This window comes from Solanum stenotomum, chromosome 11 (genome assembly GCF_019186545.1).
Source record: "Solanum stenotomum isolate F172 chromosome 11, ASM1918654v1, whole genome shotgun sequence".
NCBI classification, from domain to species: Eukaryota; Viridiplantae; Streptophyta; class Magnoliopsida; order Solanales; family Solanaceae; genus Solanum; species Solanum stenotomum.
The window spans coordinates 5,660,603-5,678,167 of record NC_064292.1 but is presented as its reverse complement, the minus strand read 5'-3'; the positions used below and the strand labels follow the sequence as shown (position 1 = coordinate 5,678,167).

General features: G+C 34.4%; 2 protein-coding genes across 2 annotated transcripts; both read right to left on the bottom strand.

Annotated features, from left to right (window-relative positions):
- Nucleotides 1-1,283: 1,283 nt before the first annotated feature.
- LOC125844240 (NDR1/HIN1-like protein 10) lies at nt 1,284-5,865 on the bottom strand. Its single transcript, XM_049523517.1, has 2 exons — nt 5,019-5,865; nt 1,284-1,535 (listed from the first exon to the last, which is right to left on the bottom strand). The coding sequence occupies exon 1, from the start codon at nt 5,813-5,815 to the stop codon at nt 5,042-5,044; it is 774 nt and encodes a 257-aa protein (XP_049379474.1). The 5' UTR covers nt 5,816-5,865; the 3' UTR covers nt 1,284-1,535; nt 5,019-5,041.
- A 2,352-nt stretch (nt 5,866-8,217) lies between these two features.
- LOC125844235 (methyl-CpG-binding domain-containing protein 11-like) lies at nt 8,218-11,484 on the bottom strand. The gene is made up of 3 exons (XM_049523510.1): nt 11,296-11,484; nt 9,716-9,866; nt 8,218-9,546 (listed from the first exon to the last, which is right to left on the bottom strand). Exons 1-3 carry the CDS (start codon nt 11,380-11,382, stop codon nt 8,504-8,506), a joined length of 1,281 nt encoding a protein of 426 aa, XP_049379467.1. The 5' UTR covers nt 11,383-11,484; the 3' UTR covers nt 8,218-8,503.
- Between the last annotated feature and the right edge of the window lie 6,081 nt (nt 11,485-17,565).

Sequence of the window (17,565 nt, the reverse complement as noted above, 5' to 3'; positions counted from 1 at the left end):
TGACACTATGTACACATTTCTATTCAGAATTCATTTACGAAATTGTGCTGAATAAGTTATACTAACGTTATGATATGTAATGAACTACGAAGTTGCCACACAATTGTAGAAATATGATGGAAACTTCTATTATTTAATTATTTATTCGCGCTCTATACATATTATGACTTGATGATTATAGTTAAGCAAAAAATATGTTTTTATAAAGATTATGTATATTATTTATAATATATTAATTTGATGTAAATATTAAATGTGGATAAAATTTTCAATCTCTTTTTAATCCAAGCAGAGAAGACAAAGAAGGAAAAGGTGTAGGGAACAAGAGAAATATCCAAAGCAAATACTAATATCACCACCTCTTTTTTTTTATATGACAAGGAAACTCCGCAGTTGTATCTTTTGGGTGTGCACAAGGTAAAACTTCTGCTTCTATGCAATAACTCATAAACCACACAAGAGAGGTAAACCACACTAGGTTAGCTGAGTGCAACGAACCCGAGCCAGAAGACAATCCCTTACTTTCGGTGGCAAGGGGTTTCGAACTTGAAACCTATACCACCAACCTCTTTTCTCATCTATGTGTTAAGAATCTAACTTTCTAAGGGATAAAAAAACTGAGAAAGAGGAAAAGAAAAGAATACTTTGAGACTAAGGACCTTTTGTAACTTTGTTGAAAAAGAAGTTGTTTCTCCCTCAGGCATTGTCAGAATCAATTTAGAATTCGACTAATCTGAATTCATATCGAGAAGTTCCATTTTGAAGATGCACTTCCTATAAGATATGATTTCATACTCAAAGTTCGTACCCAAAACCTTTAATCAAGAATGAATTATACATAGCTCTACCCTAACCATAGTAACTTGATAAATGAAGTCATATATGCAATCAGAGCACAAAGTTCATGTATTCGTCGATAAACCATCTCATTTACAAGAAATTGCAATGTTTAGATGTTATTTATAGCTTAATTGTTTCTCAATATAGAAATGTATCGTTCTTCTTTTGAAATAGATAAAAAATTACCTCATCTTGTATAGTAAATCACTCAAGGTCAAACTCAAACTAATTACCTATGGGAAACAGAAATAACCATATTAGTCTACACATCTAACTGAAGTTTAGAGATTCAAAAAATTATTAAGAACCCCCAATGATTTTCTATTTTTTAAATCTAAAACCCATAAATTCAAAATCCTAGCTAGCTCCGCCGCCACAAAATATAAAACAATTTAGCCAGTTAACTAAATTGCAACTATACAATTATGAAGAAGTAAAGTAAATGAGCCCCCAAAAGCTTTTAACATTAATAAAAAGGACATCTACAGACAATTAAGTTGTCAATGTAAAGCATGTACAATATATGTTTTGGGAGCATATGATATTAACTGATACTACTACCAAGTTCTAATTGAAGAAACCTAAAAATTATCCCAGATGAAACAGCAACAGCAGCAGCAGCAGAAGCCTCTGATGTCGTTTTGGTAGAGACGCGGCAACTAAGACTGGCAAAAACACGCTGTTCCCACGCATACCTGTAAACGAGATTTTGTTAGCTTCATAAGCAAGATGACAAAAACATCATATTTCAACAACTTGTCTCATAAAAACTATGTCTGCTTGAACTCTCAGCAAATGTTGTTGCATCCATGTCGGTTTCTCCAAATATACACTACTTCTGAAGGTTCCGGCACGTACCCATTGCAATTGTGAAAGAGTCCATGCAAACATAGAACTGTATTGTTTCGCAAGCATATTTTTCTTACCGTCTTATCCCTTAGATAAGATGGAATATACTTTAACTGCATAACAAAACCTGAACTATAAATACAGCACCAACAAATAATATGATCAAAAAACACAGAAGCCAAAATATCTTTTTGGTTCTGAAAAATATGAACATGAACTGTACAAGCTTCACTAGTAAACTACAGGCTCAAAGTACAGTAGGCAGATACACGGGCCTTCCGTGACAAAGTTGTGGAAAGTACAAATGTAATAGGTAGATCTCTTTGAAATTAATAATGCCACTCGATCAAAGTGGAAAATTTCAAGCCACAACTTAACCTCAGCCCTACCTTGGGAGGTAGAGAGGATGTTCCCAATAGACCCTCAGCTCAAGTAAAAGCAGCATCACAAAGCAGTTTGAAAAACGAAACAAGACAAAATGCTAAAGAACGCATGACAAAGCATACTTAAAAAGGAGCAGTCACTACTATAAATAATACGATAATCGAAGTGCAAGAAACATTAAATAGTAATAGAAATGGAATAACAAGAAACTCCCAGAGTAATACTACGACTACTAGTATTGGAAAAATAAATGATCAGAGTATTAGTGATGCACAGTTCAAAAATTTAGGAAGTTCCAAAACCTTATTGCATCACTGTGAGAACAGTTTAAAAGGAAAACCTCTATGGAAGCATAGCATGGCAGGCAAGTCCTAAAGTAAGTTTTTTCCTTCCACACAGAAGAACGGGAAAAGCACACAGAAGAACGGGAAAAGATAAAATGATCTGTTCATGAATATAAGGAATATTTAACGCTACAAACACCACGTGTATATTAGAAACTACTGCCAGTACCTACTACTATTGCCAACATTTCAATTTAAGTGATCTAGAAATAGAAAATGTGTGAAGAACATACCTATCAAGTATACTTCTTGATTCCTTAACAAAACCCAGCGAGATTGGACATGAGGATGTAAATAACAAACCAGTGCCTAATTTAATGTTTCAATTTTATCCTTGATATATAACAAGGCACTATGCATTGACCATTATCATTTTTTTTCTATTGGTTGTGCGTTGACCTTTTATCTTCTAAACTTAAATATCTAAAATAGTCTACACGTATTTTCTAGGAGAAGTCCCACAATGTACCTTATTATGTCTGAGTTTGTTCTGTTCGTTGTACGTCATAAGTTTATTCCTTGACGCACAAGGTTGTCCCTTAATTTTCAAATCACCAAAATTACAGCACAATACCCCAAAAGTCATTGCTTTTTCTACATTCAGAGAAATTATGATGACAACAATAGATTTATGCTCACATAATATCGTTTGACCTGTGGCAATAGATATAAAATTATCATTAAGAGTACAACATATAACTGCATGCATAAAGAAAAGCCCATTCGAAACTCTATGCTTTGTATAACTTCAAGTGATTTAAGGTGATCTCTGCGGAAGGGCAGATAATGGCTCTATGAAAATATTGGTAGTATCTTTTTGGGGATAACAGTATAGCTAAGACGCGATAAGTAATGAACAGAAGTTACATTTTGAGAAACTAAAACCTAAAGATCTCAAAGTTGGATACTGCCTCCCCTGACAAAATCTGAACATGCAACGAACTATAAGATGAATTATGACCGTACATATAAAAATTAATCAAACCTACTATCAGCTAGAAATAAGCACACATAGTCCCGTCATCGAAACTGCACATTGCTTAGAAGGTCTACTTGATTTCTTTCTTAAACAAGTGGAGAGCTGATAAAGGAGTATTAAAAGGAAAGCACTCAATCCCACCCAAATTCAATGATACATAGTGGATGACGTATATGTATTTTATTAGACCATTATATCTTCCAAAACTAAAACAGATTGAAGCAAAGATGGCATCTACTAAGCCAGGAATTGTGACTCAACCTGCCGAACATTTATGGTTGACCCAAGTCCCAACCCAGAAGTCGATTTTATGATATCACTCCTATCCCCTCATCCATACACGAGGCAATACTCTCTATAAATATATTCATATACCTTTTCACATCCACTTCTTTCCAACACTTTTATCATTACACCATAAAGCAAGAATATGGAACAATTACCGGGAAAGTACATTCTCAGATGGATGGGAAGTATGCAATCATACAAGCAGTGATAAATTTGCAAATGTAGAAAAACGTCCTACAGCTTAACTAATCGTTTAATCTTACCATTAAGACCAAGTACCCATAAATGCAGCTAGCAGCTGCACACCTTGAAATTCTTAAACCACTGAAACTGACTCATCTTAACTCTAATTTCATCTGTGCATTTCACATCTCCAATTACTGAAGTCCTTTCCTATCCCCTAATATTCACTCTTCTTCTCAAATCCACACATCTTCTTAGGTTATCAAGTGTGGAGATCAGGGAACTTTTAAGAGTAAGCCAAAGTCATCAGTAACAGCCATGATTAGGATTCTTTAGGACCAAGAATCTAAACCTTCAAGTTTGTGACAGTCTTCCTCATTTGAGGACTGTAGGTCCAGATTTGAAGAGACACAGACATATGTGCTCCGAGCTGTCGGTTACCTAACCAGATCAGAATACAGACACTAAGAAAGGTGATATCCTCTATTTCAGCAAAAACTAGGAGGTCTTGAACACATCAGCAACTGGCCAGTGTACTTATCATCTACCAAGAGATGAGCACATTCCAGTTGTCGCAGTTCAAGAGTGAACTTCTACCAGCAGCTAGTATAGAAGAAAACAATATATACAAAAATTGCACATGAACTAAACAAATCCTACTCTCCTTGAACTATTACGTATCACTTTCCAGTAGATTATATTCCAAAAAGAACTTTGGTTGGACTTGGAAAACAAACATGTCAGAGCACCAGGACAAAAAAATAAGTTATACAGGCTAATGTCAATAATCAAATATGTGAATCAGCGGAATGATCCAGAAGCAAATTCCATAATTGAACTAAAGGGCCTTTCTACATCTCGATTTACCTCAAGATCAGTGATGTATATAACTACTCTCAATTCATATTTACTTTTTAACATAACATATCAAGTTTACATTCATGTCCACTTCATTCGTTATGCTATGGACTATTAAAAGCAAGAACAACCAAGGAAAAGCTATTAGCTTGATAACCAATGTACCTCAGAAAAACAACTACTGAGAAAATTATACACAATGTAAACCAATGAACCCTTATAACTAGTCTTTCTTATAATTACTCAGACCACAATTAACCACATTGCATTTGCCAATAGCAATAGATTTTCACCTTAAAACAAGCAAAGATCACCGTCAGAGTCCAACGCGGCACTGTCGTGCACCACCAAGCAAGGTACCCGATGAATTATTCGACCCGACCTCCACTGACAAATCCTTACAATAGACCCTTACAAACCTCCTCCTCGCTCTCCAAGCCCCAGCCCTAAACCTAACCCTAGCCACCATCCTCACATTGAACCCAATTGCACCTTTTCGCGACCTTTCTTTGTTCATCTGATCAAAAGCCCGATTATTCACATATGCTCCCGCAGTAGCAAAACTCGCTTGCCGGGCCGTCTCAGCCCTCTTCTCCTGAAAGAAAGGCGGAACCGTTGTATCCGAAAGCGACACGTCATCATAGAAAACCGCAGCGGCGACATCATCATAGTAAAGAGTCATCTTCTTATTTGGGTTTCTCACAGTAAAACGAAGGTCCCATTTACCAGAAATCAGCGAATTGGTGAGATTAAGATTCGATACTGACAGTGAATCAACTCTGAACTCGGGGATTCGAGGACGGAGTATAAGCCAGAGAATGAAAACAAAGGTACCAGCGATGACCATAGCAGCTATAGCCATACCGATCACTCGGCGGAGGAAGGTGTTGCGTTGGGCATCGTAGGGATTATTAGGTTGGTAGTACGGGTTGTTTTGGTAGTACACCGCGGAGGCAGGTGGCGGTGCTGCATATGGGTAAGCGGTGCCTATCGGTGGTTGTTGGTGAGCAGCACCTCCGTAACCGTTAGGGTTTGGCGGAGGTGCTCCGGCGGCAGGGTAACCGGTAACTGGCCGATTGGGGTCGTTCATGGCGGAGAATTTTTGGTAGCATAAAAGGCGGAGAATTGTGAAGTTTTATAGTGAAATGCTGCAGTAAGTCGGCAATGATACTTCCTTTTTAAACAAAAAGAGTAAAATAAACACTTTAGGGGCGTTTTTTGACATTTTAAGAAGTTTGGGGGCTAATATGTAATAATGTCCACAACTTTTTTTTTTTTTTTTTTCAATTTATATGTATACTTAGTATAAGCAAGCTCTAAGATTATATCTTTGGAATAAAATTTCAATTAGCAAAGGAAAACTGACATGGCATGAATCATCAAATATGTATTCAGAAATAGTAATGTTTTGAAAATAAGCGTGATTCATTAAGTGAAAAACGCTAACCGAATAGTTAGAAATGTCAGAAGGGACGATTCAAATTCCTCGTCGAATTTTACGAGTTTTATTAAGTTTTGTCTCGAATTAAGGTGAAATGTGAGGGTGGATTTTCATATATGAAAAGGTTGGGGGTTGATATGTAAATAACATCTCTAACTTGATCTTTTCAATTTCTTCTAAGTTAAGAAAAAAAATTAAGAGCTTAAGTAGGCACATCCGCACAAGACTTGCATTAGTGAAATATTTTCTCCATCATTATTTATTTATTTTGAGGATTAGCCGGATAATCTTTATTTTGTACAATTTATCAATTTCTTATTAGAAGATTCATAAGCTATATCTAAATTTTGGTTATTGTTTATAATAATTTTGGTTTGCTTTAGAAATAAGTATTTTAAGTGATACGTATATTATTTATAATGATAGTTCAATTAAAGTAGAAGGAAGAGATGAGGATAAAATAGTTTTTTGTTAATACGACGATTATGATAAAATGAATAAGATTTTTTATAATGATTGAATGATCTTTTAATCACGTATATGTACTTAAAATTTAAAAGTTACCGGAAAATGGAGGTATTTGTCTTTTACTAAAACATGGGAGTGTGTGTTTTTTAAACCAAACTAGAAGGATGAAAATATAAATTTACTAAATTAAGATAAATATCATAACCACCACTTTTGTTTCCCACAAAATCCATGTTTCTAACATCGGTTTTTCTAATGGACAACTCAATGCTTACTCATCTATTTTTGATTGTTTTATATTTTTGTTCGATACTTGTATTGAGGTTCTCAAAGGGTCATTTGGGAAAAATACACTGCTCTCTAGTATTCCTTTTCATATTCAAGATTCAATTTTTTTTGTCTCAGATTATATTCATGATTTTTAAAAATAATTATTATTTTAGAAAATTATGTGCATATTCTTTTCTTCGGAAATCCATTGTGTGACTATGCATATTATGTTGTTGTTTAGAAATTCAAGACATAATTAATTATTTTTTCTCAATTTATTTTTTGTAGTAATTGTTCTTGAAGACTTTTAACACCTTAATAGAATAAATATTTCATAAAAGAAATTTATATTTTAAAGAAAAATAAAAATAAAATAGCTAAAATCTTCTTTTAATTAATATTTTTCAAAAAATTATATAAAGAAAAACACGACTAATAATTTAGGACGATGGGAGCACATATAATCGTGTTCTAGGTATCGAAGTTCACTAATGCCCCATCAAGAAGTTGACGTCATAATTAAATTCCTCTTATTTCCTTTCCAAAGTTTGTATTATATTTCATTTTTAGATCTTGCAAAATTATTAACCCTCTACAATATTTTTAATCTAAAAATGAAAATAAAAAATATTTAAATTTTAAACTAATACTATGAGTAATATTATGCATGCGGACAAAGTTTCTCAAACTAAAAGGAAAGAATAACATGAAAGAACATATGATTGAAGTAAACATGCACCAACTTACTCTCCCTTTTTTTAGTTTAGAAGCAATTACAAGTGAGTAAAAAGTAGTGAGAATAACAAAATATTACATTACACAAAATCAATATCCCATATCTAAAAATATTAACAACATTTCACCAACAAGATCAATTTTCAGCAGAAAAAAACATAATCATATTAACTGAAGTTAAAATTAACTTCCAACAGCATCATTTCAATAAAACTTAAAGCAAAAAAAAAACTTGTGATCAAGCTCTTACATGATCACTCATTATAAATGGAGATAAAAAGGAAGCAGATCTATGATAATAATCAGTCTATATTATAAGTAAGTAATCAGTTCAAACTGAATGAAAAACATCTGTATAAATAGATAGAAAATCACATTATAGCATACGTCAAAACTATTCAATTCAGAACTGTAATCAAAGTATTGAAAGAAAATGATATGGAGAAACAAAACAGGGAAGGAACTTACAGTTTCATGGAGAGTTCGATGTATACTTGAAACTGCAGCCAAGCCCCATCAAAAATCTTCATTCATGTTGAAGAAATTTTAAATCTTCAATTGCTGCACAGTGAGCAATATTGAAAAAGTGATGAAATAACTTGTTATTGCAACTTTAAGCAAACTTTGAAGTACCCTGCTGAGACCTTAATAGAATATAAGCTGATCAATGTCGATGATAACAGCGGCAATACAAATGTAACACAAAATAAGTAGCTAAGAATTCTTAACATATGAAGAGCATGCTTAATGCTGTTTGTCAGTTACCTAAATCAGGGCCAAGAAGAAATAAAGGCCAGATGATACACCGTATTATACTAAGCTATCAAAAAGTTAACTTGAGGTGGTCTGGTTGATTACGGTGGGTTATTGCTGCACGGAACTGTTAACACCTGCTGCAGCTGATTCTGCGCCAATGATCTCCTCAATTGGAATTTCCCTGTCAATCTGCTCGTTTTCGTGTACTTTACCATCATTAGAATTCTGAACCAGTGGATCTGCAGCGGCTGGAGCTTCTTCTTGGCTAACTGAGGTTGCCTTGCTGAGTTCAGCAGAATGAGATGAGGCATCTGCCCCAGCTGGTTTACTCTCTATCTTATTTTCATCGACCACATCCAGTGCATCTTCAGCAGCAGGAGCTTCTTCTGCAATTTCTTCTGGGCTACCTGAGCTTGCCTTGCTGAGTTCAGCAGAAAGAGATGAGGCATCTGTCCCAGCTGGTTTACTCTCAATCTTATTTTCTTCAAACACATTCAATGGAAGCGTTTTATTGTCAGTTTTAAGGCTGTTATCCAGAGGCTTATCTTCCGCTTCTCGAGTTTTCATTTTCTCTATGTTTCCTTCATCCAATGTTTCTTCTTTTTCTTGTACAATTTCCATCTTATCTCCACTTTCCAGAGGCTCCTCAGGGACAATCTCACCATCATTGATCTTCTCCTCCTCATCCTTTGTTTCCTCTTTTTCTTGCACAATTTCCATCTTATCTTCACTTGCCAGAGGCTCCTTGGGGACAATCTCACCATCATTGATCTTCTCCTCCTCATCCTTTGTTTCTTCTTTTTCATGCACAATGTCCATCTTATCTTGACTTGCCAGAGGCTCCTTGGGGACAATCTCACCATCATTGGTCTTCTCCTTCTCATCCTTTATGTTATCTCCATCGGTGAGATTCTTAGATGCCATCTCTAGATCTTGGACTTCTAGATCCTCTGCATCAGGCACAGCAGGTTCATCACTTGCCTTAGTTTCTTTCTCAGTAGCACCCTCAGCTTCTCGCTCGCCACCATCCTCCTTGGCTTCTTTTTTGGAACTTGATTTCCTTTGTCTCTTCGTACTGGGAGTATCACTTTCTGGTGTCTCCGTTGCTTTAGATTTTCCACCCAATCTAGTTGATCGTCTAGGAGTGTCACCTGAATAAGTCAGAAAGTAGAGGATTCATCCAATCAATAAGGAAATTAAAACAAACCTCCCAGAGATGAATCTGCAACACCTCATCCGAAGAATTTACTGGATATTTCATTGGGAGATATGCATTCCAGAGATGCACAAACAAACAAAAGGAGAATAGAGAAGATATACCTGTACCCCAATTAAATTCAGAAGCAGGAGGTCCTCCTGGATGTGATTTCAGATACTTGTCCAATTGCCTCTTGTTCTTAATTTCGTCGCTGTCAGGTGAAACAAATACAATATCATTCCTTCGAGGGGTACTGCTCTTTCCTGGAGTGAACTGGAAAGACGAACAAATACTTACTACCAACAAAATACAAACTGATTAAAATAAAAAATACTTCCACAAGTCGGCATTCTAAATAGAGACTCAACTTTTGTATACAACCCTCTAGGAGAAATTCACTTCGGAATTTTAAGTCACATCAGATAGGCTACAGGTCCATCAAAAGAGGAGAAAAGTTCAGATTCACTGATATTTTTCGTATATGTTCCGCACAGGTAATTATAGTTGGTGCCACATTCAACAAACTTATATAAGTAACATTCAAAGTTGAAGTTGATTCAAACTTCTGACAATCTTAAGATATATTTCAAACAACAACAAAATTTCTGTATTAGGGCAGACTAGTAGCATTAGTTTCCAAGTTAGTCCTTAGTACTTGTATAAATATCTCTCCTAAATAGGAATCTATGAGTACTCCAGATGTTTCATGGTCAATACTGGAACAGCTTGCACCCCCAATTACATAAAGAGCTGTACATGACTAACTTATATCTTTCGAATAATGGCTTGGAAACCATATGAATTAAAAGAGGTGATTAAATCAACCAACTAACACCACAACATCTTAATTATGATATTATACAGATTAGCTAGGAGACAATTCTGCCTACATCCTAAATGCTGGTATAAATACCTCTCCTAAATAAGCATTTATTTCAAGTAGTATACATCTTTCATTGTCAATACTGGAACAGCTTCCCCCCTCAATAACATAAAAGAACTGTTTAGTGACGATCTACCCTTTCAACTAATAACCTGGAAGCTATATGACTGAAAAGAGGTGCTAAAATCAACAAACTAAACCACAACATCTTAATTTTGAAATTATGCAGATTAGCTAGGAGACAATCCCGACAGTTATGAAAATCATAAACAAAAACGATTTCTATCAAGTTCATAAGACAAACTGCATACACCTATTCACGGAACTTCTGCTAATAAGCTAACTAAAGCATAATACACCCCTACTTGTTTGAATTCCACGATACTCCACTCATAATTATTCATTCAGATTCAAACAAGATAAAAAAGTCAAAAAATGAATTATATAAAGTTCATACAAGACACATCTGCAAACAGATACTGAATATACTTAAACTGCATAATTTTTTGCTAGGAAGCTAACTAAAGCAAATGCATCTACTTGTTTCAGAGCTGCACATGTCACACATAATTAAATCTAGATCACAATTAACGCTTAACAGATCATTAATTCAAAACAACAAAAAACAGCTAAATCGAAATTTAATCACCAAATCATAACCTCATGAAAACCTAAATCCGCACACTAACAGCAGCAAAAGTTAAATCTCCATTTTTCAACCACAAAAACGCAACTAAGCAACGAAAATTACAGAAATCACTAAATCAAAACAGCTGAATCGAAATTTTAACGGCGAAGAAAGTATTAAAGAGTACAAACTCTCTTCTTCCAGCCAGGAGGAGCAGGTAATTCGATCGGAACTGCGTCGGTTTTCTCCATAGCAACATCTTTGTTCTCCATTTCCATTCTTCTTCTTCTTCTTCTTCTTCGGTTTTGAAACTGGAAAAAACTTTGAAGATTTTCCCGCTCAGAATGAATTTTGTAAACAGACAAAAAGAGGAAATTTTCGAATTGGGAAAATAAATAGGGAAAGTGTAACAACGGACGTCAGATTTTTTTCCTTAACTAAATTGGAATTATTCAGTTAAAGTCCGATCAACTGATTTTTATTATTTTTTAAAAAATAAAAAAACGAAGATTTAGGATCTATTATTTCTTTTAGTTAATTAATTAGTAGTTATTTACAAGGGAATTTTTAATAAATAGTTTTATTTAGTGCTCATTTTTGTAATCATATAGCGATTTGTTTTTCAAAACGTAGAAAATTAGATGATCTATAAAATATTCTTAATAAGTAATCGGCTTATGTGTGAGCACTGAGCACGACACAAAAGCTTGAAATAAAGTCGCATGAGGAGGAACTTCCAAATCTATGCATTTCATTCTTAGCAACGGCTCCTTCCATACAATCCGTTGAAGTAATTCACTTACTTTTGATATTTTTTTTCAAAATGTAGTAAGATATCTTGTGTTTACACATATAATATTTAATTTTAAGTGAAACACAAATATAGTATATGATTATTATATGTATGTATGTGTTTTCAAAGTTGGATGTATGCATCCTTATGTGAATACGTTAATTGTATGTGCCACCAACTAGATCCAATGTATGTGTCACTACAAGAAAAAGCCTTAATTAAGACCAACATTTAAGGACGAGTCTATATTCTTGTCTCTAAAAGTATATCTATTGGGACGAAATTATATTTCGGTCCTTATTGGTATATGTTATTATGAAGACATTAAATCAGGTCCCTAAAAAAGTTACTAACTAGTCCTAAAATGTAATTGGAGGCATATTTTGGGGCTTGAGCGGGAAAGCTTTTCCGCCTATGAAAACTTTTCATTTATCAAAATTTTAGGCGCTAAAAGATTAAGTCTAAAAGTAAAAAGAAAAAAAACTATCAGCTACTAATTTAATTTCTCAAATTAGAAGCTTATCCTAAAATTGCCCTAATCTTTTCATATCACCACTACACCTAATGAATGTAATCTGCCCTAATCTCAACGATGCTCTGCCCCTTGAATGGATAGATGTGTCTTCTTCTTTGTGCTGTTGTTGTCTGCCCTAATTTCAACGAAATTCTTCCATTAAATTGATAAAAGGTGTCTTCTTCTTCCTTGTGTTGTTGCTGCTCGATCTGCTGGTCGAAATAGAATCCATCAAAGCTTTGTTCGAGAAGAAATTTCAGGTGTGTTCATTCTTCTGATCGAGTTGTTGTTGCTCTGTTCGAAATAGAATCCAACACAGCTTTGCTTGAGAAAATATTTCAGGTGGGTTCATTCATCTGATCGAGTTGTTGTTGCTCTGTTCGAAATAGAATCCAACACAGCTTTGCTTGAGACAGTATTACAGGTGGGTTCATCTTCTGATCAAGTTGTTGTGTTTCTTTCATAAGTTATATTAATGACGTTTTTTTCTTGTGTATTCAAGTTACTTCTTCTTCATCATCTTTTTTAACATTAATTATGTTAATGATTTCAGTGGCAAAAATTAATGGGTGTTGAGATTTTGCTAGCCATAAACATGATACAGACATATACATGTATATGACTTGTAATTCAATGACTCATCTTCTTGGTTACAAGTAACTATTAGACACTCCAAGTATAAAAACATAGATGTGAAAGACTGATTTTGTTCTTGTGGAATTATAGGTTGAAGTAGGACTACGAAAAATCTATCGTTTAAATCTTAAATGACTCTCTGTTGCACTGCTTACAAGTCTTACATATTCACAATACTGGGGTATTAATCCATTCCTCTTGTTTAAGTATTCAATGAAATTTCTTTGAATATAAATATAAATTCTGAAGGGCTTTTTTGGATTGATTAGTTTAAATTACTACGATAGATATCATTTAAGTCTAATTACAGATTTAGAGATTCAGTTAATTTTGAAAAGAGACAACAAAAAAGAATAGCAAGAGTGATCATCTGTTACATTGAAATCCAAGTGTAATTCCAACGAAAATCTTAAGAAAATGTCAAAGATTAGTATCTCATTTATTAGTATTGAAACTACCATCTATGTATGTCTTAACCATGCATGTTGGAGGCTTAATCCTATAGGCTTTCCTCCAATTATTTAACACAAGCTTTAGCTTTTCCAGATTAAACAATAAAATTGTATTTCCTTCCATTGATAGGAACTAGTTTGCAAGAGCTCATGTATAATCACATTTGAAGAGCAATCTGATTCCTGCCTTGTCTATGAATATAAGAACATATATTTCCAAAGTTGAGTCTCTTTTGTTGGCCTTCTTGATCAATGGTAATACTTAACTTTAAGAAAGGTGGAAAAAAGAGTAGAATGTATTCTGTCCATCAGTTTGCAGGTATATATAAAATAGTGGTAATTAACTCTACTATTTTAATTTGTTATAAAAATTAGCAGCAACAACTGGAATAAGAGAAACTGAATCAAGAAAAGCTTATGCAAGTGGATCAAACTTTTCAACATCGATAAAGATACAAACTTTAACTTGGTTATTCCTCCAACAACTTCAAATATTATTGAAGATCAAAAATCTGTCTAGGAGGTCTTTTTTTCATTTGGTTTTATAGAGAAAATTTTTGTTCATTTGGTCTTACAGAAGAATTTGTATGGATCTGATTGTAACTAGCTGTTGTGTGGATCTTAGTATTTTTTTTTATCCTTTATTTTTTAAAATCTAAATGTTATGTACTCTTAAAGGTTATGGCACCTAGTAAGGAGTGGATGCAACTTGTTGATAATCGACTAGATGAAACCTACTTACTCGGCGTGCAGAAGTTTTTGGATTATGCTTTTCAAAAAACAGGAGAAGAATATGAAATACGATGTCCATGTGTCAAATGTTACAATACAACTTTAGGAACTCGTAAAATAGTTGAGACACATTTGATAGTATATGGAATAATTCGCAATTACACTTTTTGGTATCATCATGGAGAACGTTTGGGTGAGCCATTGTCAGTATCAGAATCAAAATTTGAAGATACATCAGAAGATGAAGATGGTGATGAAGTAGAAGAATGTGAGAGTGAAGATGAAGTAGAAGAATTGTTGAGAGATTTATATCCTAATCTTGAAGGAGGAACTACACATACTGATTGTGCTGATTTACCTGTGGAGGAACCAAATGCTGAAGCAAGAAAATTTTACAACCTATTGAAGGATTTCGAGTTGCCATTATACAAAAATTCAAAAGCTTCAAAGCTTTCTTCTTTGATCAAATTACTTCATATCAAAAGTATTGGTCGTTGGAGTAATGCATCATTTACAATGTTATTGAAAATGTTGAAAGAGGAGTTGTTACCTGATGGCGCCAATTTGCCGAATTCATATTATGAGGCAAAGAAGATAATTAAAGAACTCGGGCTTTCATACAACAATATTGATGCTTGTACTAATGATTGCATGTTATACTGGAAGGAGGATAACTTACTTGATTCTTGCAAAGTTTGTGGTGCATCCAGGTGGAAAATAAATACACATAGCGGGGAAACAAAGAATAAAAAAGGTAAAAAGATAGCATTAAAGAGTTTACGCTATTTTCCTTTAAAGCCTAGACTTCAGAGGTTATTTATGTCTACAAAGACATCCAGTTTAATGACATGGCACAATGATAAAAGAGTTGATGATGGTATAATGAGGCATCCGGCTGATTCAATGGCATGGAAGTCATTTGATGAACTTCATCCTTCATTTGCGGTTGAGCCTCGTAATGTTCGACTTGGACTTGCTAGTGATGGATTTCAACCATTTCGAAATTCAAAAACTTCACATAGCATTTGGCCTGTGGTTCTTATTCCTTATAATTTACCACCTTGGTTGTGTATGAAGCAAGAAAACTTTATTTTGTCAATGCTTATTCCGGGTCCAAATGGTCCAGGAGATGCAATTGATACATATCTTCAGCCTTTAATAGAGGAATTGAAGGAGTTGTGGGAAGTTGGTATTGAGACCTATGATGCATCTACTAGAACAAATTTTAAGTTACATGCTTCTTTATTGTGGACAATCAATGACTTTCCAGCATATGGAAATTTATCTGGATGGAGTACAAAAGGAAAATTAGCATGCCCGTGTTGCAATAAAGACACTTCCTCAATTCGATTGTCTAATGGTAAGAAGCAATGTTTTATGGGTCATCGGCGTTATCTTTCTCAGAATCACAAATGGAGAAATGATAAAGACTCATTTGATGGTACAATGGAGAAAAGGCCTCCACCAAAAGTGTGTTCTGGTATTGAGATACTTAATCAAGTGCAAGATCTTGAAGGCCTACCGTTATCAAAAGATCCTAAGAAAAGAAAGAAGATATCACATGAAAATCGAGAGGATAATTGGAACAAGAAAAGTATTTTTTTTGAACTTCCATATTGGAAGTGTCTTTTGTTGCGACATAATTTGGATGTTATGCATATTGAAAAAAATATATGTGATAATATCATGGGGACAATCATGAATGTGAAAGGTAAGACCAAGGACACAATTAAAACCCGATTAGACTTGCAAGAGATGAACATTAGGCCGGAATTGCACCCCATCCAAAATGGGGAGAAAATTGAAGTTCCAACAGCATGCTACACATTGTCTCGAGAAGATAAGCACAAATTGTGCCTTTTCTTAAAGAATCTGAAGGTTCCTGATGGATTTTCATCTAATATTTCTCAATGTGTGAACCTGAAAGATCACAAGATATCTGGATTGAAAAGCCATGATTGTCATGTTCTCTTGCAACATCTACTCCCTCTTGCACTTCGTGGTATGCTGTCCAAAGAAGTGTGTGAACCGCTTATTGAATTATCTATATTTTTCAGTGTGCTTGGATCAAAGGAGTTGAGAATTAATAACTTGGAACATATTGAAGCGCAAATACCCATAACACTTTGCAAGTTAGAAAAGGTCTTCCCTCCTTCATTTTTTGATGTCATGGTGCACTTACCTGTTCATTTAGCTACTGAAGCTAAGATTGCTGGACCGATTCATTATCGGTGGATGTATCCTGTGGAAAGATGGTTATACTTTTTGAAATCTCTCATTGGTAATAGAGCTTGTCCAGAAGGTTGTATTGCAGAGGGCTACATTGCAAATGAATGTATGACACTATGTTCAAGGTATCTGCATAAAGTCGAGACAAGATTCAATCGGCCTGAACGAAATTATGATGGTGTTTTAGAACAATTGAATAACGGTTTATCTATCTTTAGTCAACCTGGAAGAACTCTAGGAGCTAAAGTTCCATGTGAGTTTGAAACGGATGAATTAGAACAAGCACATATATACATACTGAAGAATTGTGATGAAGTCATACCATATCTCAAGTATCGAGAGTTCTTTCATATCATCTCATTATTATTATTATTATTATTTCTTTTAGGGTAATTTATTTTCTATATGACGACTTATAGTTCACTTCAATTTTGTAGAGAGTTTGCCCAAACTCATGAAAATGCTCAACACTTGTCTGATGCGGAATGGAGCCGACAATTTATTGAATGGTTTAAAGATAGGGTGTGTAATATATAAATATCAATTTTGATATTCTAATATTGTAATACCCATTCTTAAATATTTAACGTAATCTTGTTGATAGGTCGCACAATTGCATAAAAGAGATGATAGTCGTATCATGGAAGATCTACTCTCACTTTCACGCGGTCCCACCAAATATTCTATGCGTTCTAATGGTTACGTCGTTAATGGATATAGATTTCATGTAGAAGATTATGATAAAAGGTTAAGAACTCAAAATTGTGGTGTTGTTGTATTGGGTGAGAATGATGAAGATAGTGAGAATCTTGATTACTATGGAGTCTTAACAGAAGTAATTGAGTTGCAATTTGTCATGGATAGAAGAGTGACTTTATTTCGATGTAATTGGTTAGATGTGTATGATGAAGTAAAAGGAGTTAAAAAGGATGAGTATGATTTTCTGAGTGCTAATCCGGATAGATTTTTGAAGACAAATGAGCCGTTTGTTTTAGCGGATCAAGCATCTCAAGTGTTTTATGCTAATGATAATTCCAACAAAGGTTGGAAAGTAGTGAGGAAGACTCAACCTCGTGATGCCTATGAGATTGTGGAACAAATAGAT

Bases quoted from the DNA above. Each gene is read 5' to 3' on its own strand.
- LOC125844240 (XM_049523517.1), bottom strand. From the start codon at position 5,815: ATGAACGACCCCAATCGGCCAGTTACCGGTTACCCTGCCGCCGGAGCA.
- LOC125844235 (XM_049523510.1), bottom strand. From the start codon at position 11,382: ATGGAAATGGAGAACAAAGATGTTGCTATGGAGAAAACCGACGCAGTT. The intron at 9,867-11,295 runs GTTTGTACTCTT...TCGTCTTTCCAG, and splicing joins CTCCTGGCTGGAAGAAGAGA to TTCACTCCAGGAAAGAGCAG. The intron at 9,547-9,715 runs GTATATCTTCTC...TGACTTATTCAG, and splicing joins TGAATTTAATTGGGGTACAG to GTGACACTCCTAGACGATCA.